The sequence below is a fragment of the Macrotis lagotis genome, chromosome 5 (genome assembly GCF_037893015.1).
Source record: "Macrotis lagotis isolate mMagLag1 chromosome 5, bilby.v1.9.chrom.fasta, whole genome shotgun sequence".
NCBI lineage: Eukaryota > Metazoa > Chordata > Mammalia > Peramelemorphia > Peramelidae > Macrotis > Macrotis lagotis.
The window spans coordinates 143,110,449-143,131,782 of record NC_133662.1 but is presented as its reverse complement, the minus strand read 5'-3'; the positions used below and the strand labels follow the sequence as shown (position 1 = coordinate 143,131,782).

General features: G+C 32.7%; 1 protein-coding gene across 10 annotated transcripts in view; it reads right to left on the bottom strand.

The window, feature by feature from the left end:
• Window positions 1-21,334, bottom strand: part of EYA4 (EYA transcriptional coactivator and phosphatase 4) — a 368,182-nt gene that overhangs the window by 85,372 nt on the left and 261,476 nt on the right. For all 10 annotated transcript variants that reach the window (XM_074187618.1, XM_074187619.1, XM_074187616.1 and 7 more), the window contains one exon: window positions 589-713. In XM_074187618.1, the coding sequence (XP_074043719.1) occupies window positions 589-713 (125 nt within the window). The remainder of the gene's footprint in view (window positions 1-588; window positions 714-21,334) is intronic.

Here is a 21,334-nt window from a genome sequence, read left to right as displayed (position 1 = left end):
TTTCAGGTTAAGAGTGGTGTGAATTTCTAATTTATATATTGTTAATTACATGTGTCCTAACTGAATATATCTAGAAGGGGAAAAAGTAATATGTCACTCCCATTTGAATAAATAACAAATAACTTTGTCCTAGAACAAGAAAATTTTGAACTCCTGTTTTTAATTTTTCCCATTTCAGCAATTATTTTGAAGATTATTTAAGTCAGTTTCTTAGTAGCTTTTATCATTAAATTTGGGGACAGAACTCAAAGTCACACTCTGATGTTTCATTTGCATTATCAGTCTGTGCTTTCTGAAATCAGTATGCAAGACTTCCTTTCCTCATCTTTGGGTGAACTCTTCTGAGACATAAAAAAGGACAATGAAGTGTAAACAAGTCATCCATTTTACTTAAATGTTTCCTGTTTTTGTAGGTCACCAAGAATACAAACTGATTTGACTTAATAAATCATAAATCCACTAAATATATATTTGGATATAGTGAGGAGACATGGTGTCAGTTAAGGATATCTTGATTCATTTATTAGCAAATGCCTAATATTAAGGATTGAAATTTATATTCTGTCCACTTTGGGGTAATATACTTACCTCCTGTCCCATTTGTTGTAACTGATGTGTTGCTGAGATTAGATTTATCCAGTTTGGAGCTACCAGCAGTATCACTACTTCCAACAAGAGTATGAGGACTTGCTAGGTCCTGCATTTCCATAGACCTGTTAGAGCAGGAAGCAGCACAGTAAAAAGTTGAAATCCCAGCAATCATTCTTTAGAAACCTATACATATTATTCTACTGAGCCATGTGGCCAGTTATGGCACAATAGTTAGGACTGCTGCGATGGAACAATACTAATAAGCCATATGGAAATTGAAGTTTGGTTAACACTGATTTAAAAAAAATAAATGTATTTCAAAAAAGTGTTCAGATCTGGCTCAATTTGCTCTACCACCACTACTGCTAGAATAATTTCAAATAAGAAATGTCCTTTTATTTTTAAAGGATGAAATAGAAATTCATTTTTAGTCCAGACCTATGAGAGGCAGTGTAGTATAGTAGATAGTGGGTTGGCCTCTGTTGTGAATTCATGGTTTAGTTTCTGCCAGTGACAATACTGGCTGTCCAAGTCTGGACAACTTTCTAAGATTTTAAGCAGTTGCTGATTTGTATTGGTAGAGGTAATTTCTTCACTTAAAATTCTCTAAATTTATAAAATTAAAACACCAAATTTATATAATTAAATTTTGTCAAAATTTTTAAAAATTGTCTCCAAATTAGAAAGAAAAATACTTTTTTTTCAATAATATAATTTAATTTTTACACAAAGAAAAAATAATTTGTCCTCTAAAACATGTGATACCATTTAACCTTTATAATGCAAATCCATTCATCATTCTCAAACTAATACTACACATAAGTCTACTCAGGAACATAACCCACCAGGGAGTGGGGGGGGATATTTTGAAGAGAAAGAAACATATATGTATGTTTGCATGCATGTATGTGCATATTTATATGTATATCTACCATCCATAAGGACAGAGGTGGCAAGAGGAAACATTTCATAAAGCAAGCTATGAATACCAGGATATATAAAATATACCAACTCTGCTTCTGTTTTATCATGAGAAATATGGCCCCTTGTAAATAGGTCACTGGTAATTAATCAATATAATACAAATGTCTTTTCAGTATTCATTCCCATGATTGCGTTACTTTGTGCTTGTTGAATGCTGATGGTAACATGCCCTTGGTAGTTATCTTCTACCACTGATAAGTAAAGACTAGTCAACTATCACAAAATCATGGATAAGGCCTAAACTCATAAGCTATAGATTATTCAAGGGCATCGATTGTTGTACTGAAGGATAATGAACTGAAATAAACTAATGCTGAATGATAAAATATTAATTTACTATATATATAACCAATTTGTAATATTGATTATAGCCCCTTTTAGCTTAGACGAGAAGTATTAACATTTTTTTAAGTTCCTCTCTTTTCTAATATGACCTGTTGGGATGTTGGAGACAAAATTGATTTAAAAAAAAAAAAACTGAAGTCCTATTCTCTTCCTTTTGTTTCCTTTTCCTCTCCTTCCATTTCCTGCTCTTTTCCTTTTCTTGTCATTTTCTTCCTCATATAATCTTTGACATCTACTCTGGATAAGGTACTGGGATAAGAGCCATGGGGAGACACAGAGATTAAAAATATACCTTCTCTATTTCTACTAGTAGAGTTCAGGCAATTAAAATAGGCATAAACATGAGAAGAATCATAAACCATCCAGAAGTCTCCTTCAACACTTGGACTCCAAAATACATATCTAGTTCATTATACACTGAGAGCTAGAATTGGGAATAGGTGTCCAAAGATCTGACTTTGAACTCATGATCCAGAATTTGACCTTGGTCATGATAAGAGACAGGTCTAGTCAAATTAGATTATTCAATGTTCTATCAACATTATATATATATATATATATGTGTGTGTGTGTGTGTGTGTGTGTGTGTGTGTGTGTATGCACATATATACACACATATATATATATATATATATATTTTTTTTTATCTCTATGGCACACATTTTGCTATATATTTAAAATGTTTTTCTGGTACCATCCATTTTTCAAGCTTTAATGTCACTTAATTCATAGAGTTTTTCAATGATCCAGTCAATTGGAAATGAACCCTTTTCTCATGTGTAGTTCAATTTTTCTAGCTCTTTATGCCTGTATACAATATTTTATATTGCAATATTGGTACAAATTTTATCTCCCTTGAAGGTAAAGGATATATCTTACTCATCTTTCTAGCTCCCAGATCCTAGTATGATGCTTCTTAAGTGTGCCAAAGTACATTTTATTATAAACCACCAGTATCAGGATTTATTAAAATCAATTAGTCATTTAAGTACAAAGTAAATGAGTACTGTGCTTGCAGGTAGTATATAGGGAGATTTTATTTTTTTTGCTCAAAGAAAACACAATTGAGGTCCTATTCTGATGCTTTATATATATTCCAGGGTCACAGGAAGGATTTCAGGATAAAGTAAACAATTACATCCCTTTGGAAAGGTTCTGATCACAATAAGGCTCATGGAATGAAGAAATGATTTGTGTGAATTATAAAAGAATAGAATTTGTGCTGGAATATACTTTACAAGTTATCAAGTCCAACTCCCTGATTTTTGCTCTTTGGAAATAAGCATGGTAGGGATAAGTCACTTGGTTAGGGTCTAGCTAAGGTTAAAGAGTTACATCACATGTATTGAGAGAAATTTTACAACTGGAACAACTTTCAGAGATCATCTCAAACTAGGGAGGAATTGTAATCCCTTTTGAGGCAGACTCTCCTCAATTGAAGAAGTCAAAGAATCCCTGAAGTTCCAGCTATGATTCTCTAATTTCAGGTTCCCTCATGGAATTTTATTTCTGGTGACTTCTTGCCAATTTTCTGTGGTAAGAGTTCATCCAATAAGAAATAGTGTCAGCAAAGTTTGTCTATAGATACTTTGTCATTTTCCTTAAATAATTAGCCATTTACAAATTATTTTCTTATCCTCACAAAAACCTAATGATATAGGTTATTATTATTATTATTATCCTCATTTTATAGGGGAAGAAGTTGAGGCAAGCAGAGGTTGAATGGCTTGCCCAGGATCACAGAGTTAATAAGCTTCTGGGGTTGGATTTGAATTTAGGACTTACTGACTTCAAGACCACCATGAATATACTTGCATGATTTCTTGAACAGCTATTTGATCTCTCTGCTATTGAGATAAAATAAAAAATAGATTAATCCTCTAATTTATCTTTATGTCCCTACCTTCTCAGTTTACTGCCCCATGAACATGTCCATTGCATTTGTTTATTAAAATTTTTTTAAAAGTTTAGTCCAATTCTATAATTTGGATTTAGGAATACTGGTCTGTGCAAGGGGAGTTAAATTGTTTATATTATTCCATTCCTGTTTTTCCCCAGATAACCTGTGTCTGGAATTCAGCAAAGGATGGATGTGATATTCTGTCCTATTAATGGAGTCATATGATCATGGCTCTAGAATTTGCCCATGACTACTTCTTTAACCTAAAAGAAGACATGAGAAGCCATCATGATAAAAAGAAAAGAGCAGTGGCTCTTTATTTAGTTTCAAATCTCAATTCTGAGAGTTAGTCCCTGTGTGACTTTAAACAAATTACTTAACCTTTATGGATTTCAATTTATGAATGAGGTTTGAATAGAAGACTTCTCAGGTTCCATCTAGCTCTAGACCTCTTAATATTCTGTCTCCTTCTCTATAAAATAAAGATAAAGTTACAATTATCTACCCATACCATAAGAAGATAGATAAAAATACATATGGAATGACTTAAATAACTTAAAATAAGATTTTTAGCTAGTTAAAGGAATTAGAATGAGAAAACATCTACTAGAAGGTAAGACCCATAATATCTTCTACATTTTTTCTTGGTGTTCTAGAGTTCAGAATTTGGTTGTATGATTTTGCGAACAGGATAGGTTTTAGATTGGTCATGGAAGGGAATGCTTATATTTATTGGATTGGAGCTACACAATATAAAGAATATGGATCTTTTCTCATTTAGCCCAAGACTCTAATTTTCAAGGTCACTCAGGTACTGGCTAGACAAGTCACATAGCAAATCAGATTTAATTTCAATCAAATGAGGTCTATGTTTCCAGTGTTGTTCCCTAGGTACTAATCATATAAGCTATAACCTCTTTAAAGAACAAAAGTTAGATCTTACCAATAGTCTTTATTTATACAATGTATATAGTTATTGGATAACATTACTCACTGGTTAAATTCTGATGTTAGCTTGTAGCTCTCTATTACTACAAATTTACAAGGGTCTTCATTATTTTGCCTTTAACCATTGATAATGGGATATGAGGGAAAAGAGATGGAATTTTTGAGGTGAAAATGTCTTTTTAAATTTATAGGTATATTTATATATACATACACATAGTCTTTTCAAGGAAGTATTTTATCAGATTAATGGTTTATTGATAGATTCAAATCTAATCTCAGACATGTATGACCTGATGGAAGTCATTTAATTTTTTTGCCTCAGTTTCTTCATATGTAAAACTGGGATAATGGTAATATCTACCCTCTAGAGTTGCACTGAGAATAAAAGGTAAATTAAATTATTAAGGTGTTAGAAAAACTTAAAGTACTATATAAATGTCAATTATTTTACTACTTCTTCTACTATTATTGGAAACAAATACTTTCAATCAATTAATTGTCATTTATTATTTCATTTTCCACCACACAAAATGTCTTATTCAATTCACTAAATAAATATCAATGTTCTTTCTATTCTTTAATTTTAAAAAAGTAGTCTCATTTACAACCAAAAACATTCTGCTCTGTTATTTGGTGGGGAGAAAAGTAAAAAAATACAATTAAACCAAAATATTTTAGCTGCATTGTTTGAAAGGTATAGAACCCAAAATTCATTTGGATTTGTTATAAACCTAGATTAATGAATCAAACAATTATTAATCTGTACTTAGAAAGATGAATAATACCAGTAATATAATGTTCTTGATTATGCTAAGTGATATATAGTACACCTCCTATCTTTTAGGAAACTCAACCAGTGATTTTTTTTTATTGGATGAATGTAAAGATGAATTCTCTATAGTGGGTGACCCCACTAACATTAGTTGGATCTTAAATCTTCTCTTTGTAGTATTGAGAGCATGATTAGATCTTCCACAAGCAAAAACTGATACTACCTACAACAACAAAAGAAATCCGGGGAAATATATTGTATGCAGAAATAAAAAAGTAAACATCTCTTGAAAATGGTGAAGATGGACAATTTTCATTGTATTTCTATATAAATCATAGTTTTTAAAAATCTTATTATTAATTATTAGAAATGAAACTTTTGATAGTGAATCAGGAAATATGGATTTGAATTTCTGATCTGGTACTGATCTGACATGTTTTTAAAAAGTCCACTGACAGCCCCGCTCATGTCTCTTCTCCAGTTTATAGAATTTAACATGCTGACAAATGTGTTTCATCCACAGACAGACATGTTGTATTCCATTATTTTATATGCCAAGACATTCTGTCTCTTTATGGGGTTATTCAACCCATTCACATTAAGTGCAAGGAAGTTAACACCTGCCATTAGGGATCAGTGTGTGAAATGTGATGAGTGAGCACTGTGATAAGTGTTTGGCATTAGGAAGCAAAAATAAAACCTCTGCAGGAAAAAAAAAAAAGATGTGGAAAAGACAGCAAGACACCAAGGAGTGTCATATGTGAATACAAATACAAACATTTAACATACCAACCTACCAGGAAGCAAGAGTTATGATTGTGTTATATTTCATATGATAAGCAATGCCAACAGAGATCAGGGAACTCCCCTGTAACTTCAGTCTTTATGGCATTAAAACACTTGATAGTTACTACGGAAAAAAAAATTAAAAGTCAGTCTGACATCTTTGTGATAGAGACTCCAGGCCTATTTCTCATCTGGCTTAATAACCCATGGAGTTAATCCAAGTACAAAGTTCCTCTCCGAAATCAACAGGAGCCCAGCTCTGATATCGCTTCCAAAGAGCAAGATGAAATGAGTCCGGTATAAATATTCAATTGGAAAATTACAGCCAATCTACTCATACTGTGTATGGGGTGCAATTCAAAACTCTCCCACCTGGTACTGACTGGCTCCCTTAAGTCTACTAGGAACTGGCAGGTGGAAGGCAGGCTGAAGCTGAGGGAATCTTTTCATCTATGGCTAAAGTAGGGCAGGTAGGAGTGGTTATACCACAAACATCTGAGGATTCAATTATGATAGTGTCTTTTTTTTTCAGATGGAAAGCACAATTTAGAGTCAGTAATCCATCATTCCCATTTAGATCTCCCTTAAGAAATGATTGGTTGTATGAGAAGAGATGAAAACAAAAAGTTTGAAATGAGTATTGGAATTATATTTAATTCTGTATCTAATATTTTATGTCTATGAGCTATTGCACACACACATACACAGAAGTTGAAGCTGCTAATTTTAAACTCAGAATTCCTTTCTACCTTTTATCTACAAAGTATAGATATTGACCTGAAGAACTGGACTGTAGGATATGCAGGGCAAGAGGTTTCTTTGGATGATCAGTCCTTTAATTTAACTGCCAGAAAAGTTTTTGAATATCACACAAACTGATGTGTTCTCCAATAATGTACATTTTTGGGGAGACACAATGTCATTAAGTAAACTAAAGTGGATTTATAAGGTTAATAAATACTCAAATAAGCTTCTGAGAGGAATAAAATTCATTGACTTGAATGAAAATAATTCAGAAATTTTAGTAGATTGACTGCTTATGCTTATGATCCCAGAAGAAATACTTGACAAGGCAGTGAAAAGTAAATTAAATCTACATTTTTATATTTTTATTGAGGGAGAGAGTGAGAGTGAGTGAGAGAGAGAGAGAGAGAGAGAGAGAGAGAGAGAGAGAGAGAGAGAGAGAACATTTTCTAGTAAAAAAATCATATGAAAAATCTAAGAAAAATGATACAAGTGTAAATCTTGCTACAAATAATATGCTCACAAATGTGGCATCTCTTCATAAAGTAGACTCACTAAAGCTTTTGACTAAGTAAAACATTATTAGCTATAAGTCTGAATGGATAGATATTATGTTGTTCAGTATTTCAGTCATTTCTGATACTTTGTGACCCCTTTTGGGTGGGATTTCTTGGCAAAGATACTGGAGTAGTTTGACATTTCCTTCTCCAATTCATTTTACAGAGGAGAAACTCAGGTAAACAATGTTAAATAACTTGCCTAGTGTTATATATTTAACATATCTGAGACTGAATTTGAACTCAACGTGAGTCTCTCTTCCTGTTTTCATCCCTGCCACTCTACCCACTGTGCCATCTAGTTGCCCAAAATAGTTAGAAAAAAGTAATAAAGCAATGTATGTTTCAGAAATTTGATTAAGTCAAATTGGTCTTCTATTAAAGACAATTGAAGTTTTGAAAGCATTCTTGGATTTTTAAATTTACCATAACCTATACCCCAGTTGTGTTTTTCTTTAAAAGCCAAATAATGTGTTAGCTTGGTACATTTTTATTATTTTAATAACACTAAAGTTTTAAAAATGTTTTACAAATATTATTTTGCTCTCCCAACAACAATGGGAGATGGGTAGTTTTATTATTGCCATTTTTGAGATAAAGGGAATGAGGCAAACATAGGTTGTGATTTACCTACAGTGTTTTCTGCTTTTTATTTAAATTATCATTATTTTATTCTTAAAAACCAGGAATAGAATTTATTCAGCAATGTTTAAATAACGTTTATAAAATCCAATGAAAATTTTACCTGGAACTGAACATCTTCCATTATTTTCAGTTCAAAAGAGAATTAAACCAAATTAGAAACCAGAAAAACAAGATAATTTCTTTTAAATATTAAAATTATTTTTCAAAATAAAGTTAAAAAATTCAAATCCTAACAATTATAAGATATGTAGAAAAACAAACAAATAAGTATGTTTTGAAGTGATTTCACAGTAGCTATGATCTGATGTAAAGAGAACTAGTTTTGGAGCCCCTTGGATGATTAGGATGGTGAACACTCAAGCAATTCTAAATATGGAGTCACTGAAGGGACTAGGTAAATTTCATCTGGAAAAGTCTTGAGAGGACATAAAAGATATCCTCTAATAGTATAATGGATATTAAATAGAGATGAATATGTTTCTATTATATAGAGATTTGATTGATCCAGAGGATAGAAATAGTTTATTGTTTATCCTTCCTTCTTTTTTTTTTTGGTATTCTTTGTAATTAAAGATTTTATTGATTTTGAGCTTTACAATTTCCCCCCTAATCTTACTTCCCTCCCCCCACCCCCACAGAAGTCAATTTGCCAGTCTTTGCATTGTTTCCATGGTATACATTGATACAAATTGAATGTGATGAGAGAGAAATGATATTTGTAAGGAAGAAACATAAAGTAAAAGAGATAACAAGATCAGACAATAAGATATCAGTTTTTTTTCCCCTAAAATAAGGTTAATAGTCCTTGGTCTTTGTTCCAGCCCCAAATTGTCCCTCACTGTTGCCACTGATGGAATAAGCGAGTCCATCAAGGTTGATCATCGCCCCCATGTTGCTGTTAGGATGTACAGTGTTTTTCTGCTCATCTAACTCAGCATCAGTTGATGCAAATCCCTCCAGGTTTCTCTGAATTCCCATCTCTCCTGGTTTCTAATAGAACAATAGTGTTCCATGACAAACACATATGCATACATATACATATATCACAGTTTGCTAAGCCATTCCCCAATTGAAATTGTCCTTCATTCTTGAAGAAGACCATGACATCAGGGAGGTGATGCCATGATATGCACGTGAATTGGATTTGCGTAGGGAGGGGGTGCTGTGCTGAGTTATTAGCTTCACTTTCTCCTCCAGTACCATCTGAGTCCAGTGGCCAGATGTGAATCAGGATGACTGGAGATGGTCCTGGAGATGAGGCAATCAGGGTTAAGTGACTTGCCCAAGGTCACACAGCTAGTAAGTGTCAAGTGTCTGAGGTTAGTGTTGAACTCAGGTCTGCTTGACTCCAGGATCAGTATTCTACTCACAGTGTTCTACTCACTGTGCCACCAAGCTTTTTTAATGAACATAAATGAATGTGATGAGAGAGAAATGATAGCTATAAGGAAGAAACATAAAGTATAACAGATAACAAGATCCGACAATAAGATATCAGTTTTTTCCCCTAAAACAAAGTTAATAATCCTTGGTCTTTGTTCCAGCCCCAAATTCACATTTTAGGAAATAAAATTCTCTAACAATGTGCATACCCTTTGATCCAGCCATACCACTCACTACTGGGTCTATACCCTGAAGAGATCAACAAAAAGGATAAAAACATCACTTGTACAAAAATATTCATAGCAGCCCTGCTTGTGGTGGCAAACAATTGGAAATTGAGTAAATATCTATCACTTGGAGAATGGCTGAATAAATTGTGGGTATATGTATGTTATGAAATACTATTGTTCTATTTGAAACCAGGGTGTGGGAATTCAGAGAAGCCTGGAAGGATTTTCATGAACTGATGCTGAGCAAGATGAGCAGAACCAGAAGAACAGCAACATGGAGATATTAATCAACTTTAATGGACTTGCTCATTCCATCAGTGCAACAATCAGAGACAATTTTTGGGTATCTCAGATGGAGAATACCATCTGTATCCAACAAAAGAATTATCGAGTTTATATAAAGACCAAAGATTATAACCTTTATTTTAAAATGTATATTATTATGTAATTTTGCTATCTCTTATATTTTATATATCCTTAAGGATATGATTTGTTTCTCAACACATTTAATTTTGATCAATGTATAGCATGGAAATGATGTAAAGACTATCAGACTTCCTTCTGTGGAGTGTGAGGGGAGGGATGTGAGATTGCAGGGGGGAATTGTAAATTTCAAAAAACAATTTAAAAAGAATTAAAATTGTCCCATAGTTTTCAGATAGTAAGTTCCCAATTACTGAATGTCTTCAATCAAATGTTGGAAGACTACTTACAGACTGTTTTAAATAGAATTCATATTATAGGTAGGAATTCATGTGAGTTCTCTGTGAAATTCCTTCCAATTTTTAATTCATGTTCCTATGAAACTGTGACATAAGACTGAATCTTACTATGTCATTTGGTTAATTATTTATGTGATTGTGGGAATGTCTAAATTTTTCTTATCTTTAAAATGAATGAATTGAATCTTTCTCTAATTTCAAATCAAAATTAAACCATCTTATTCTTAATATAACTTTGAGAAAACTGAAATTCTTACAGTATCACCAGTTGTAATCAACAGTCCTTAATATTAAATTTCCTACTTTGGTAATTAACTTCAGACTCAACATTTCCGAACCCTAAATAATTTTTTATTTATGCCTAACACTTTTTTCTCTTGTCCATGACATTACTATTATCTCTTCCTTGAATTATCTTTGGAATCCTTTTCTTTTATAATCAATCTTGTTAATCAACTAATTCTGTCCCTTTTTATATAAAAGGAAAGAAACAAGCATTTAATCCGGTGTCTTCTATATTCTAAGGTAAATTCTTTAATAATATTGTTTCATTTATTTTCACAATAACTCTAGGAGGTAGATGATTTTATTATAGCTATTTTATAAATGGAAGACAGATAGAGGTTAAGTGACTTGCCCCAAATCACACGGGTAAATGAGATAACTTAGGTCTTTCTGATTCCAGACCCAGTTGTGCAAAGTGCTCTGTGTACTAATTAATTAATACCTGTCTCTTTTCCATTCCATTCCTTTACACTGTATCACCACCCTGAATTTTCCTTATTTCACATACAGACAATAATGAGACAGTGATGGAAAGAGGGGGAGAAAGAAAAAGCAAGTACTTTTGCTAGTCAATCATATAGAATCAATGAAATTTTTGTTGATATTCTAAATAATATCTATCCAAAATTTAGAGCAAATATTATTTAGAATGGGGATAAATTTGAAACATTTCCAATAAGATCAAAGATCAACAGTGGAAAAAGGATTTCTGTTATCACTATTATTTAAGATGGCACTAGAAACACTAGCTATAGCAATGAGAAGGAAAAGAAATTGAAAGAATATAAATAGGCAAGGAAGCAACAAAACTATCACTCTTTGCAGATGAAATGATGGTATATTTAGAAAACCCTAATATAACAAAAAAACAGTTAAAACAAATATCTTCTTCAGTGAACTTGCCAGATATGAGATTAACCAACATAAGTTTCTCTCATAAAGACATCATTTCTCAAATATATATATATATATAGAGAGAGAGAGAGAGAGAGAGAAATGAGCCAAATGTATAAATTTGATAAATGATCAGAAATATGAATAGGCAATTTTCAGAAGAAGAAGAAGAAGCTATCAATAGTCAAATAAAAATGCTATAAATCACTGGCAATTAGAGAAATTCAAACGATAATTACTCTGGGTTGTCATCTCATACCTACCATTTTGTCTAACATGGTATAAAAAACACATGCAATTGCTGCAATGAATGTGGAAAAATTAAGACACTAATGTACTGTTTCTGAAATTGTAAAGTAGTCTAATCATTCCAGAGAACAATTTGACACTATGCCAAAATTTCTATAAAACTTTGACTTAAAAATACCTTTACTGAGTTTGTATAATAAATAGATCAAAGAAAAAGGGGGAAAACATTTTTATAGCACACCTTTTTGTGATAGCAAAGAATTGGAAATCAAGGGGAGGGGGTATCCATCCATTGGGAGAATGAATAGATAAATTGTGGTATATGATTGTAATTCAATATTGTGATGTAAGAAAGGATGAACAGGATGGCTTCAGAAATGATCTGAGATGGATGCTAAAATCCTTGGGAAGAGTTAAATGAATTCATGGAAAGTGAACTGAACAAAAACAGGAGAGTAATTGTACAAAGTAACAGCAAAATATAAGGCTGATCAACTGTGAAAGACTTATTTACTCTGATCAAGAAAATGATGACAATTATAAAGGATGATAATGAAAATTGTTATCCATGTCCAGAGAGAAAAATGATGAGCTCTGAATGTAGATTGAAGATATTTTTTGAAATAAATTATTTTTTGCATTCTTTTTGCAACATGACTGATATGGAAATATGTTTTGCATGACCTCATATGTATAATTGAAGTCAAAGTGCTTGCCTTCTCAAGGAAAATTGGGTTGGAAAAAGGGAGAGATTTTAAAATTCAAGTTTAAAAATATTCTAAAATGTTTACATTTTATTGGGGTTATTAAATGAAATAAGTGAAAAGAACAAAAAATAACAACAAAATAATTATTATTTCATTTAGTGCTCACAACAACCCTTTGAGGATATTGAGGAATCCTTTGAGGAAGTTGCTGTCATTCAGATTTTATAGATCATGAAATTGAAGCAAACAGAGGTTTATTAGGTGACCTGTATAGTGCCATACATGTAACAAGCCTGTGAGAGCTGTGTTTGAATCCATATCTTCCTAACCTTAGGTTCAGTGCCCTATGTACTGTGACATCTCTAGCTACCTCCATACACATAGCTCAAAATGTCCCAAATTAGTCATTATCCAATCAGATTCAACTTCTATAACTCTTGCAGTGGTGCCACTATTGTCTGTGCCACTGTTGTTTCCACTTCTGGACAAAACAGCTTAGAAAGGTATTGATTAGCTGTAGTGTATGGAGAGAAGAATAATAAAAAATGAGGGAACTGGAGACTATTTCAGAAGCAGTTGAAAGATCTAGGTTTGTTGGGACTTAGAGAAGAGAAGAATATAATAGTTGGCTCCCAGAATATGAAAGGCTAGAAAGATTAGAATTCTTGTTGACAGCAGAGGGCAGAACTTCCTTATTTTTCCACAGTGGGTAGAAGCTTCAGAGAAATAGATTGAGATTTGTAAATGCAAACTTCAAAAATACCCATAAATCTATCATTGATTCTCAAAATGGTTTTGACCAGAAGGTAATCAATTGACTGTTGTTCTACTAGCAGAATGTAGCTGAACATTCATTTAAGATGTTGTAAAAGGGATTCTTGTCCAGTGCAATGTAAAACAATCTGAAGTCAGGACCATTTTTTGTTTGTATGTTTACATGTTTGTTTATGTCATGATAATTCAGTATATGCTTAATATTTCTTGAATTTGAGTCCAATAAGACTAGATGAACCCTGAGATCCCTTCCAATTCTTGACATTCTCTTGGCTCCTTTGTCTCTCCACCCTCTCCCTCATCCCTCACATTACTTTCTTAAGTTGGATCATCTGGAAACTGAGTTTCCACTTTTCAGTTCATTCCAAGTTATTATCTTTCTTCCATTTGTCCTCATAGCAACTTAACACCTAAGATTAAAAGATTCAATGGTACTAAGATACAAAATGCAACAACAAAAAAATTCACAAACAAAATCTTCTCAGTTCTAAAGATTTCAATTATTCCTTGTCTCTTCCCTTATCACATCTAAATGCATTTGCTTGACTTAATCTTTTCTATGATTTATTTCAGCTCTAATGCCTCAATCTTTCCCAGAGTTCTGTGACATTGAAACAAGCTTGTTTTTCACTGTCCTATGATTATATCATATCCACTTTTCTTTTTTTTCTGATTATTCATGTTATTTTTTTGGAAATAGAATGCTTGTTCCTCTTCCTCCTCTGCTGATCTAGAGTCTACTCATTCTTTATGACTCAGTTCAAGGTCCCTGACTTTTGCCAGCTCTCATTCAATTATTTTTCCAATGGACTCCTTCCTATAAAACTTAGTATCTTTAAACACAATTTGGCAATGAATTATAGATTGTCTTATAAAAAGGTCAGACTTTTATTAATTTTATGCAGAGACCATTGCAAAAAATAGTTATAAGATTATTTGGTTTCAGAAATACATGAATTTTAGTGTGCTTTTGAGTATATAGATACAAGATTATGAACATTTGGGGCTAGAATAGAATTTAAAGACTGTCTAGCCCAATCCTCCCATTTTATGTGTATATATATATATATATATATATACACACATATATATGGAAAACAATGCCCAAATGATTTTTACAAAGTCACAAACTAATCATGGCAGAACTATGAGCCAAATTCCATTATTCAGATTCCCAGTTAAATGTCTTTTTTTTAAAAAAAAACTATATAATGTTTTTTTCAGCTTTGATTTCATGTTATAAATAGTCCTATTAATACATAATGGAGTTGCCTTCACAGTGGTATCTAAATTAATTTTAACTATTTAAGCTAGCTTTTAAAGATCCTATTCTGTACCATTTATTAATAGTTTTATTTGCTTTGATTGATCAGATTTTAAACTCCCTGAGGGTAGGAACTATGATATATATATATATATACATATATATATATATAATTTATTAATTTCTCAGTATTTAACACCTGAACCAGAGATAATTTCTCCTTAATAGATAGAATTGTAGAATCTTAGGATTGTAAAACTGGGTAGGAAATGAGAGGTCATTTAATCCAATTCTTTCTTTTTATAGATGAAAGAATTTAGCTTCAGAGAATTTTCACAGCAAGTTAGTCATAGATTCAGAATAAGAATAAAGTCTTTTGACTTGAAATTTAGGTTTCTCTTTTCCTTATATCCACACTAATGCAATGTTCTTATGCTCTTATTATTGGAAAACTAATATATAAATATTAAGAACTATTATATTCAGTTATTCAAATTTCATTAAGCAATTTTTAAAGAAAATATTAAACAATTTCAATAGAAAAGGCAACATATGGAATTTTCTGAGTCAGTTAACAACAATGTTTTTAAATCTTTTCAGATAGGAATATACTATATATAAAATATACCTGCAACTATCATCTTGGGGATAATTAAGATGATGGTCTAGAATTTATACAATATTATTTTAAGTTTCATAAAATACTTCATAAATACTATCTCATTTATTCTCACAACTATCTGGGAGACAAGTGCTATTATTATTTTAATTTACAACTGAGTAAACTGAGGCAAAGAAATTTTTGCAGATAAGTATCTGATGCTGGATCTGAACTTAGGTCTTCCTAAATCAAACTTCAGGATTCTACCCCTGCACTACCTAGAAAAAAGAGAACTTTACTATATTTGAAAATACTCAATGAAGAATGGTGTATTAAAATGATGATTTAGTTTAGATATTTGTTTAGTTTTTAAATGAATATATTGAAAACACATGGATTCATTTTTCAAAAGCAACAATGAATATATAGCAATATATGTATGTATTTCATATCAAGAATATTAAATAAAGTGAGGACAAAAATGAAGTGTTGCTATATAGAAATAGGATAATTTTATTAAAAATCTTTTTTACATTATAAAATTGCCTCCTAACTTTTCTTCTAACTCTGAACTTTCCCTTTCGGTTCCCAACAACCTTCTCATTCTGTAAGATCCCTCCACTCCAGAAGTTTTATCATCCCGGAAGAGCTCTTTTTTGCTTACACACACACACACACACACACACACACACACACACACACACACACAAACGCAGACACTTCTGAGAAGTAAACTCCTCCAGAAACATTTATGCTTTATTCTTCTTATAGATCAGATCTAGACCCTGAGACCCTGTAAATTCTCCCCACCTTCTTTTTTCAGCTCCCGATTATGTTCTGTCTTCCTCTATTAAAATGTAAGTTGCCTGAGGACAGGGAATGTCTTTCTCTTTTTGCTAACATTTGCATTCACTTAGCAAAGGGTTTTGCATGTAGTTGGCATGCAAATACTTAATAACTTGTTGATTTTAAATGGCAATTTTCTTTCCTTTTCATTCAAAGTTCCCATCTATGGGAGTAAGCTCAAATTAGTCCCAATTGTGTCCTGATTATTTATTATATTTATATATTTATTATAATTGGTTCATCTTTGATAACTGGGTTGTTTTTTATAGACATTCTATCCTTTCATAGTTGAGCTGCTGTCTTTACTCAGAAGAAAAACCAAAATTAAAACATTGTTTTATGAAGATAGGATCTAGGAAGTCTGTATCTCAGCTACATCACATTAAACCATAAAAAGTGCAATCTGATTGACATCCACAAAGACAATTCTGAAATTCAAAAACAAATCAAACAAACCTACGTTTTTCCTTAAAGTCTCCATAATTAATAATATTATACAAATATATTTTGTAGATGTGTGCTACATGGAACACCTTTTTTTAATGTGAGTACATAGGTTTAACATTTTCCAAGTGGCTATCTCAGTATATTTGAATCAATATCCTAATTTTGTTGTTCAGTCATTTCTGATTCTTCAAGACCCTATTTGGGTTTTTCTTCTCTAAGATACTGGAGTGGTTGGCCTTTTTTCTCTAACTTATTTCGCAAATTAAGCAACTAAGGCAAACAGGTTTAAATGATTTGCCCAGGGTGAAACAGCTAGTAAATATCTGAGCCAAGATTTTAACTTGGGAGAGCCATCTTCCAGACTCCAGACCTAGCATTCTATCCACTATGCTGTCTGATGGCACAATATCATATTAGCTTTGGGCTAATAGACTATAAAGGGGCATGGCTCACTAGAAAGAGCACTGACTTTGGAATCAGAGAATTGGGAACTAGATCCTGCCTCTGACACTTACTATCAGTGAGATGTTGGTCAAGCCATTTAATTTCCCTGGGTCTCCCTCTCTTCAACTGTAAAAAGGCATTATTGAAGCATATGCTAACTGTAGTCTCTTTTAGAAATAGATTTATGATCTTATTATAATAGCTTAGCAGAACTTGTCTTAGATTATGCACAGATATTTCCTGCCTGGGTTTGCCACAAGTTTCCATGTGGTCACTTGGACCAGACCCAGGAAGGAAAATAATCCACTATTGCTGCAAGGACTTGTATCAATAGGTCAGTCCAGTTTTTTCTTCCTCCTCAGTCCTCTATCATTATACTATAATTCCCATGATCCTATTTGAATCTTACCCAAAATATTTAATCACCAGGTCACTTTGGACAAGTCATCCAGCCTTTGGGATTTGCTTTTCATAAAAAGGGACTAACAATAGCAATTACTAATAGCAATTGTAAAGTTATTATAAAGATCAATGGTAGAGTTGCTATCAAATGAAATAATGTGTGTAAGGAGCTTTGTAAAACTTAAAAGGCTATGAAAATGTCACTCATTATTTTTCATCATTATCATCTCCTAGGCTTCCAAAAGAATCCCTTGGGTACAAGTTTAGAATAGGTATATGTACATGTTTATGCATGTATATAAATAAAAACTATACAGAAACTGGTGGCTGGAATCAGGAAGACTTCAGTTCAAATCCAACCTCAGACTTTAGTTGAATGACCCTGGGAAAGTCAATTTACCTTTGTGCCTTAGTTTCTTCATCTATAAAATGGAGATAAAATTATAATCTACTTCCCAGAATGTTGTGAGGATTAAATGTTATATCACTTGTAAATCCCCTCATAAAACTTAAAATACTATATAAATATTTGCTGGCTAGGCCTTTCCAAGGTGGATATAGATAGTATAGATATACAGATGACATAGATGGAGAGACAGTGATAGATAAAGATAGGTACCTTGATAAGATAACTATCTTGTTAGATGATAATAGATAGATGATAGATAGATAGATAGATAGATAGATAGATAGATAGATAGATAGTTGGTACATGATAGATAGATGAATAGATGACTAGATGGCAAAACTTGACTTAAAGCCAAGTCTTCTTAACTCCTAGGAATGCCCTCCCTCACTAGATGCCTCATAAGGAAACTGAGGCCCAAGATTATGACTACATAAGGCAGCACTGGGTAGTGTGATGTGGGAGGATTAGATGGAAATCTACATTGGAGAAGATGACTGGGTTTTTCTGACTTATAATAGGTCTGTGAAGCTTGGCAAGGTGACTCCACACACTGGGTAATTCTCCAAGATGATGTTAAAGACCACATGCTTATTTGCATTATTTGTGGAAGTTCGCCTGTCAGGAGCTCCAAATACAAAGACATACAGCAAGAATGCATCAATGTAATGATAAACCTGAAAAGGCAATGCTCAAATAGCAGTAGTAGTCCTTTCTCTTTTTTTAAGGTTTTTGCAAGGCAGATGGGGTTAAGTGGCTTGCCCAAGGCCACACAGCTAGGTAATTATTAAGTGTCTGAGACTGGATTTGAACTCAGGTACTCCTGACTCCAGGGATGGTGCTTTATCCACTGTGCCACCTAGCTGCCCCAGTAGTAGTCCTTTCTACAAGAAAATACAGCTACATCATCTGCCTACTCATGAAAAATAAAACAAATCAGCCTTGGTTCCCTCAAGGTTGTTTTGTCTTATACAAAGACCAGAAGGAAATACATAACATGAGTCTAAATTGATCTATAATAATATGATGTGGAAAATTGTACTTTTACAGATTCATATTCTTTCTTACTACAATGATAAAGACATAGACCACAGTAGGTAAATCATTGCGGTAGTAGTCATATTAGTAAGTGAGAATAACTAGGAGTCAAATGATGGACTGCTATATATTGGCACAGTCTACATACAGTGTACAGCTGCTTCTTGGACTATACCAGGGGCCTACTCATCTTGCATTAAATTGTCAGAGTGTCAGATTGTTAGAGAGCTGGTTGTCAGATTCCATGGGCTTGCACCTTGATTAACTCTACCTCTTACAGTTTGTACACATGGATAGTGTTGCATTGGTGGCTTACAGTTCAAAATTCAGACATGCCATAAGGCTTTGTTTTTTAGCTAATGCTCACATCACAGACTTGGCATGACGTATTCCCTGTTCATCTCTTGTCCTATTCCTCAGTTTTTTATTTCCTTTCTAATCCTATTTTACCTAAAAAATTGAGTAATTGTTGTATTTCTTTTTATTATTTTGAAATGAAAAAAAAGAAATCATAGCTTTCTTTTCATATATTGCTCATCTTACACGTAGCTGGTTCAGTTAGCAATTTGCCAGTCAGTAAGTCAACAAGCAATTATTGAACATTTCTGAAGTTCTAGGTACTCTGCTAAGCTCTAGGTTTATGAGGAAAGGCAAGACAAATAAACAAACCCAACAATTTCTACTCTCAAGAAATTCCCAGTCTGACAGAGACAATATGCAACCAACTGCATTCAAACAAAATATTTACAAGATAAATTAGGCCAGTAAGTGAATAAAGTGTTGGGCTTGGAGTCGGGAAGATTGCTCTTCCGAGTTCAAATATGACCTTGTACAATTATCACCTGTGGGACTTTGGGCAATTTCACCCTGCTTGCCTCAGTTTCCTTATCTCTTAAATGATCCAGAGAAGAAAATTTCAAACTACTCCAGTATCTTTGCCAAGGAATTTCATAAAGGCACAAAAAGTCAGAAGTACCTGAAATGACTGAAGAACAACAGCAACCATGGGATAAATTGTAGTTAATCTCAGAGGAAAGGCAGTAAGCTTAAGACCAACTAGAAGAGCTTCTTATAGTAATTGATACTTTAGCATTGATTTGAAGGAGTGTTCAAGAAATTTTTTATTGAATAAAGGAAGGTAAGTGAATGTTTAAATGATTTCTCAATGTTTTTCTAATGAGGGCTAGACCCTCAGTAGAAAGTCACAAGAAGTGATGGAGTAGGAAATAATTAGCACTATATACCATTATACAGTGTCTTTTGGTGGTGATCTCTTTTTCTGTTTCACTTTATTAGCATTATTTTCATGTATCTCCCAAGACCTTGCCTATATGTCATTTTTATCATCTGTTCACTCATTATTATAATTATTACTGCATTTCTTAACAATCTTTCTCTTTTGTACCTCTCATCCAACACTTGTCTTAAACAGATAATTTTACTATGTAATCTAGAGATTATTTCTAACTTTTCCATTAGTCCAATGCTAGACATCCTAGAATTGAATTTGGGATGGAGAGATAAAAACATTTCATTATATTTAGGATGATCATCCCATGTACTCTGAGTACCCTCCAGGGGGGAAAGCGAGGAGAGAATGAGAGAACTCTGAATTATTTTATTTGATTTTTCAGATTTTCATAATCTGTGTCTGCTGCTAGAGTGCTGTATAATATACATACTAGGAAAGCCTCATAATTCTTCAGTGCTCTATAGTCTCTTTAAGACTATATATATTTCATGAAAAGTACATTAATAGAGGGACTTCCTCATCTGTGAGTGCCCAATCCCAGTGTAATCACAGATTCAGTCACTAGCTCTATCCAATTTCTTGTAGTTCAAATTATTTCAAAGGTTTCAGAGATCTGTTGTTTATTTTAACCACTAAGTACCAATGACAGATTTGAATTTATTTATTCTTGATATTCATTGATATCTAATGCTCCTTTTACTGTGCCAACTAGTTGAAGAAAATGGAAATGATCTTAGAGAAATTCAAATTTATAAAGGAAATATATTAGGGTCTGTCGCTGGGTTTTGGGGGGAAGATGTATAGTGATTAAATATCTCAACCAAAGGAAGTTAGGATTTCAGCAAGTTAATATTTAATACAGGAGGAGGAGAAGAAAACATAATCTGATGGAAGTAAAGGAAAAAGATGGTAAGATAAAGTATATCAGTATGATAAAGGACATCTGATTTACCTAAGTCATTAGCAAAGTGCCAAAAATTTAAGGAGTATAAAAAGTTAAAAGTTTTAAGTACCAGCAAGTAGTTTGACACAGTAATTCTTTGGGGCAACTTTTAAACAAAAAGGACTGAATTTCCAAAATAACACTGAGAGTAGGGAAAATATTGCAGTTATCAATA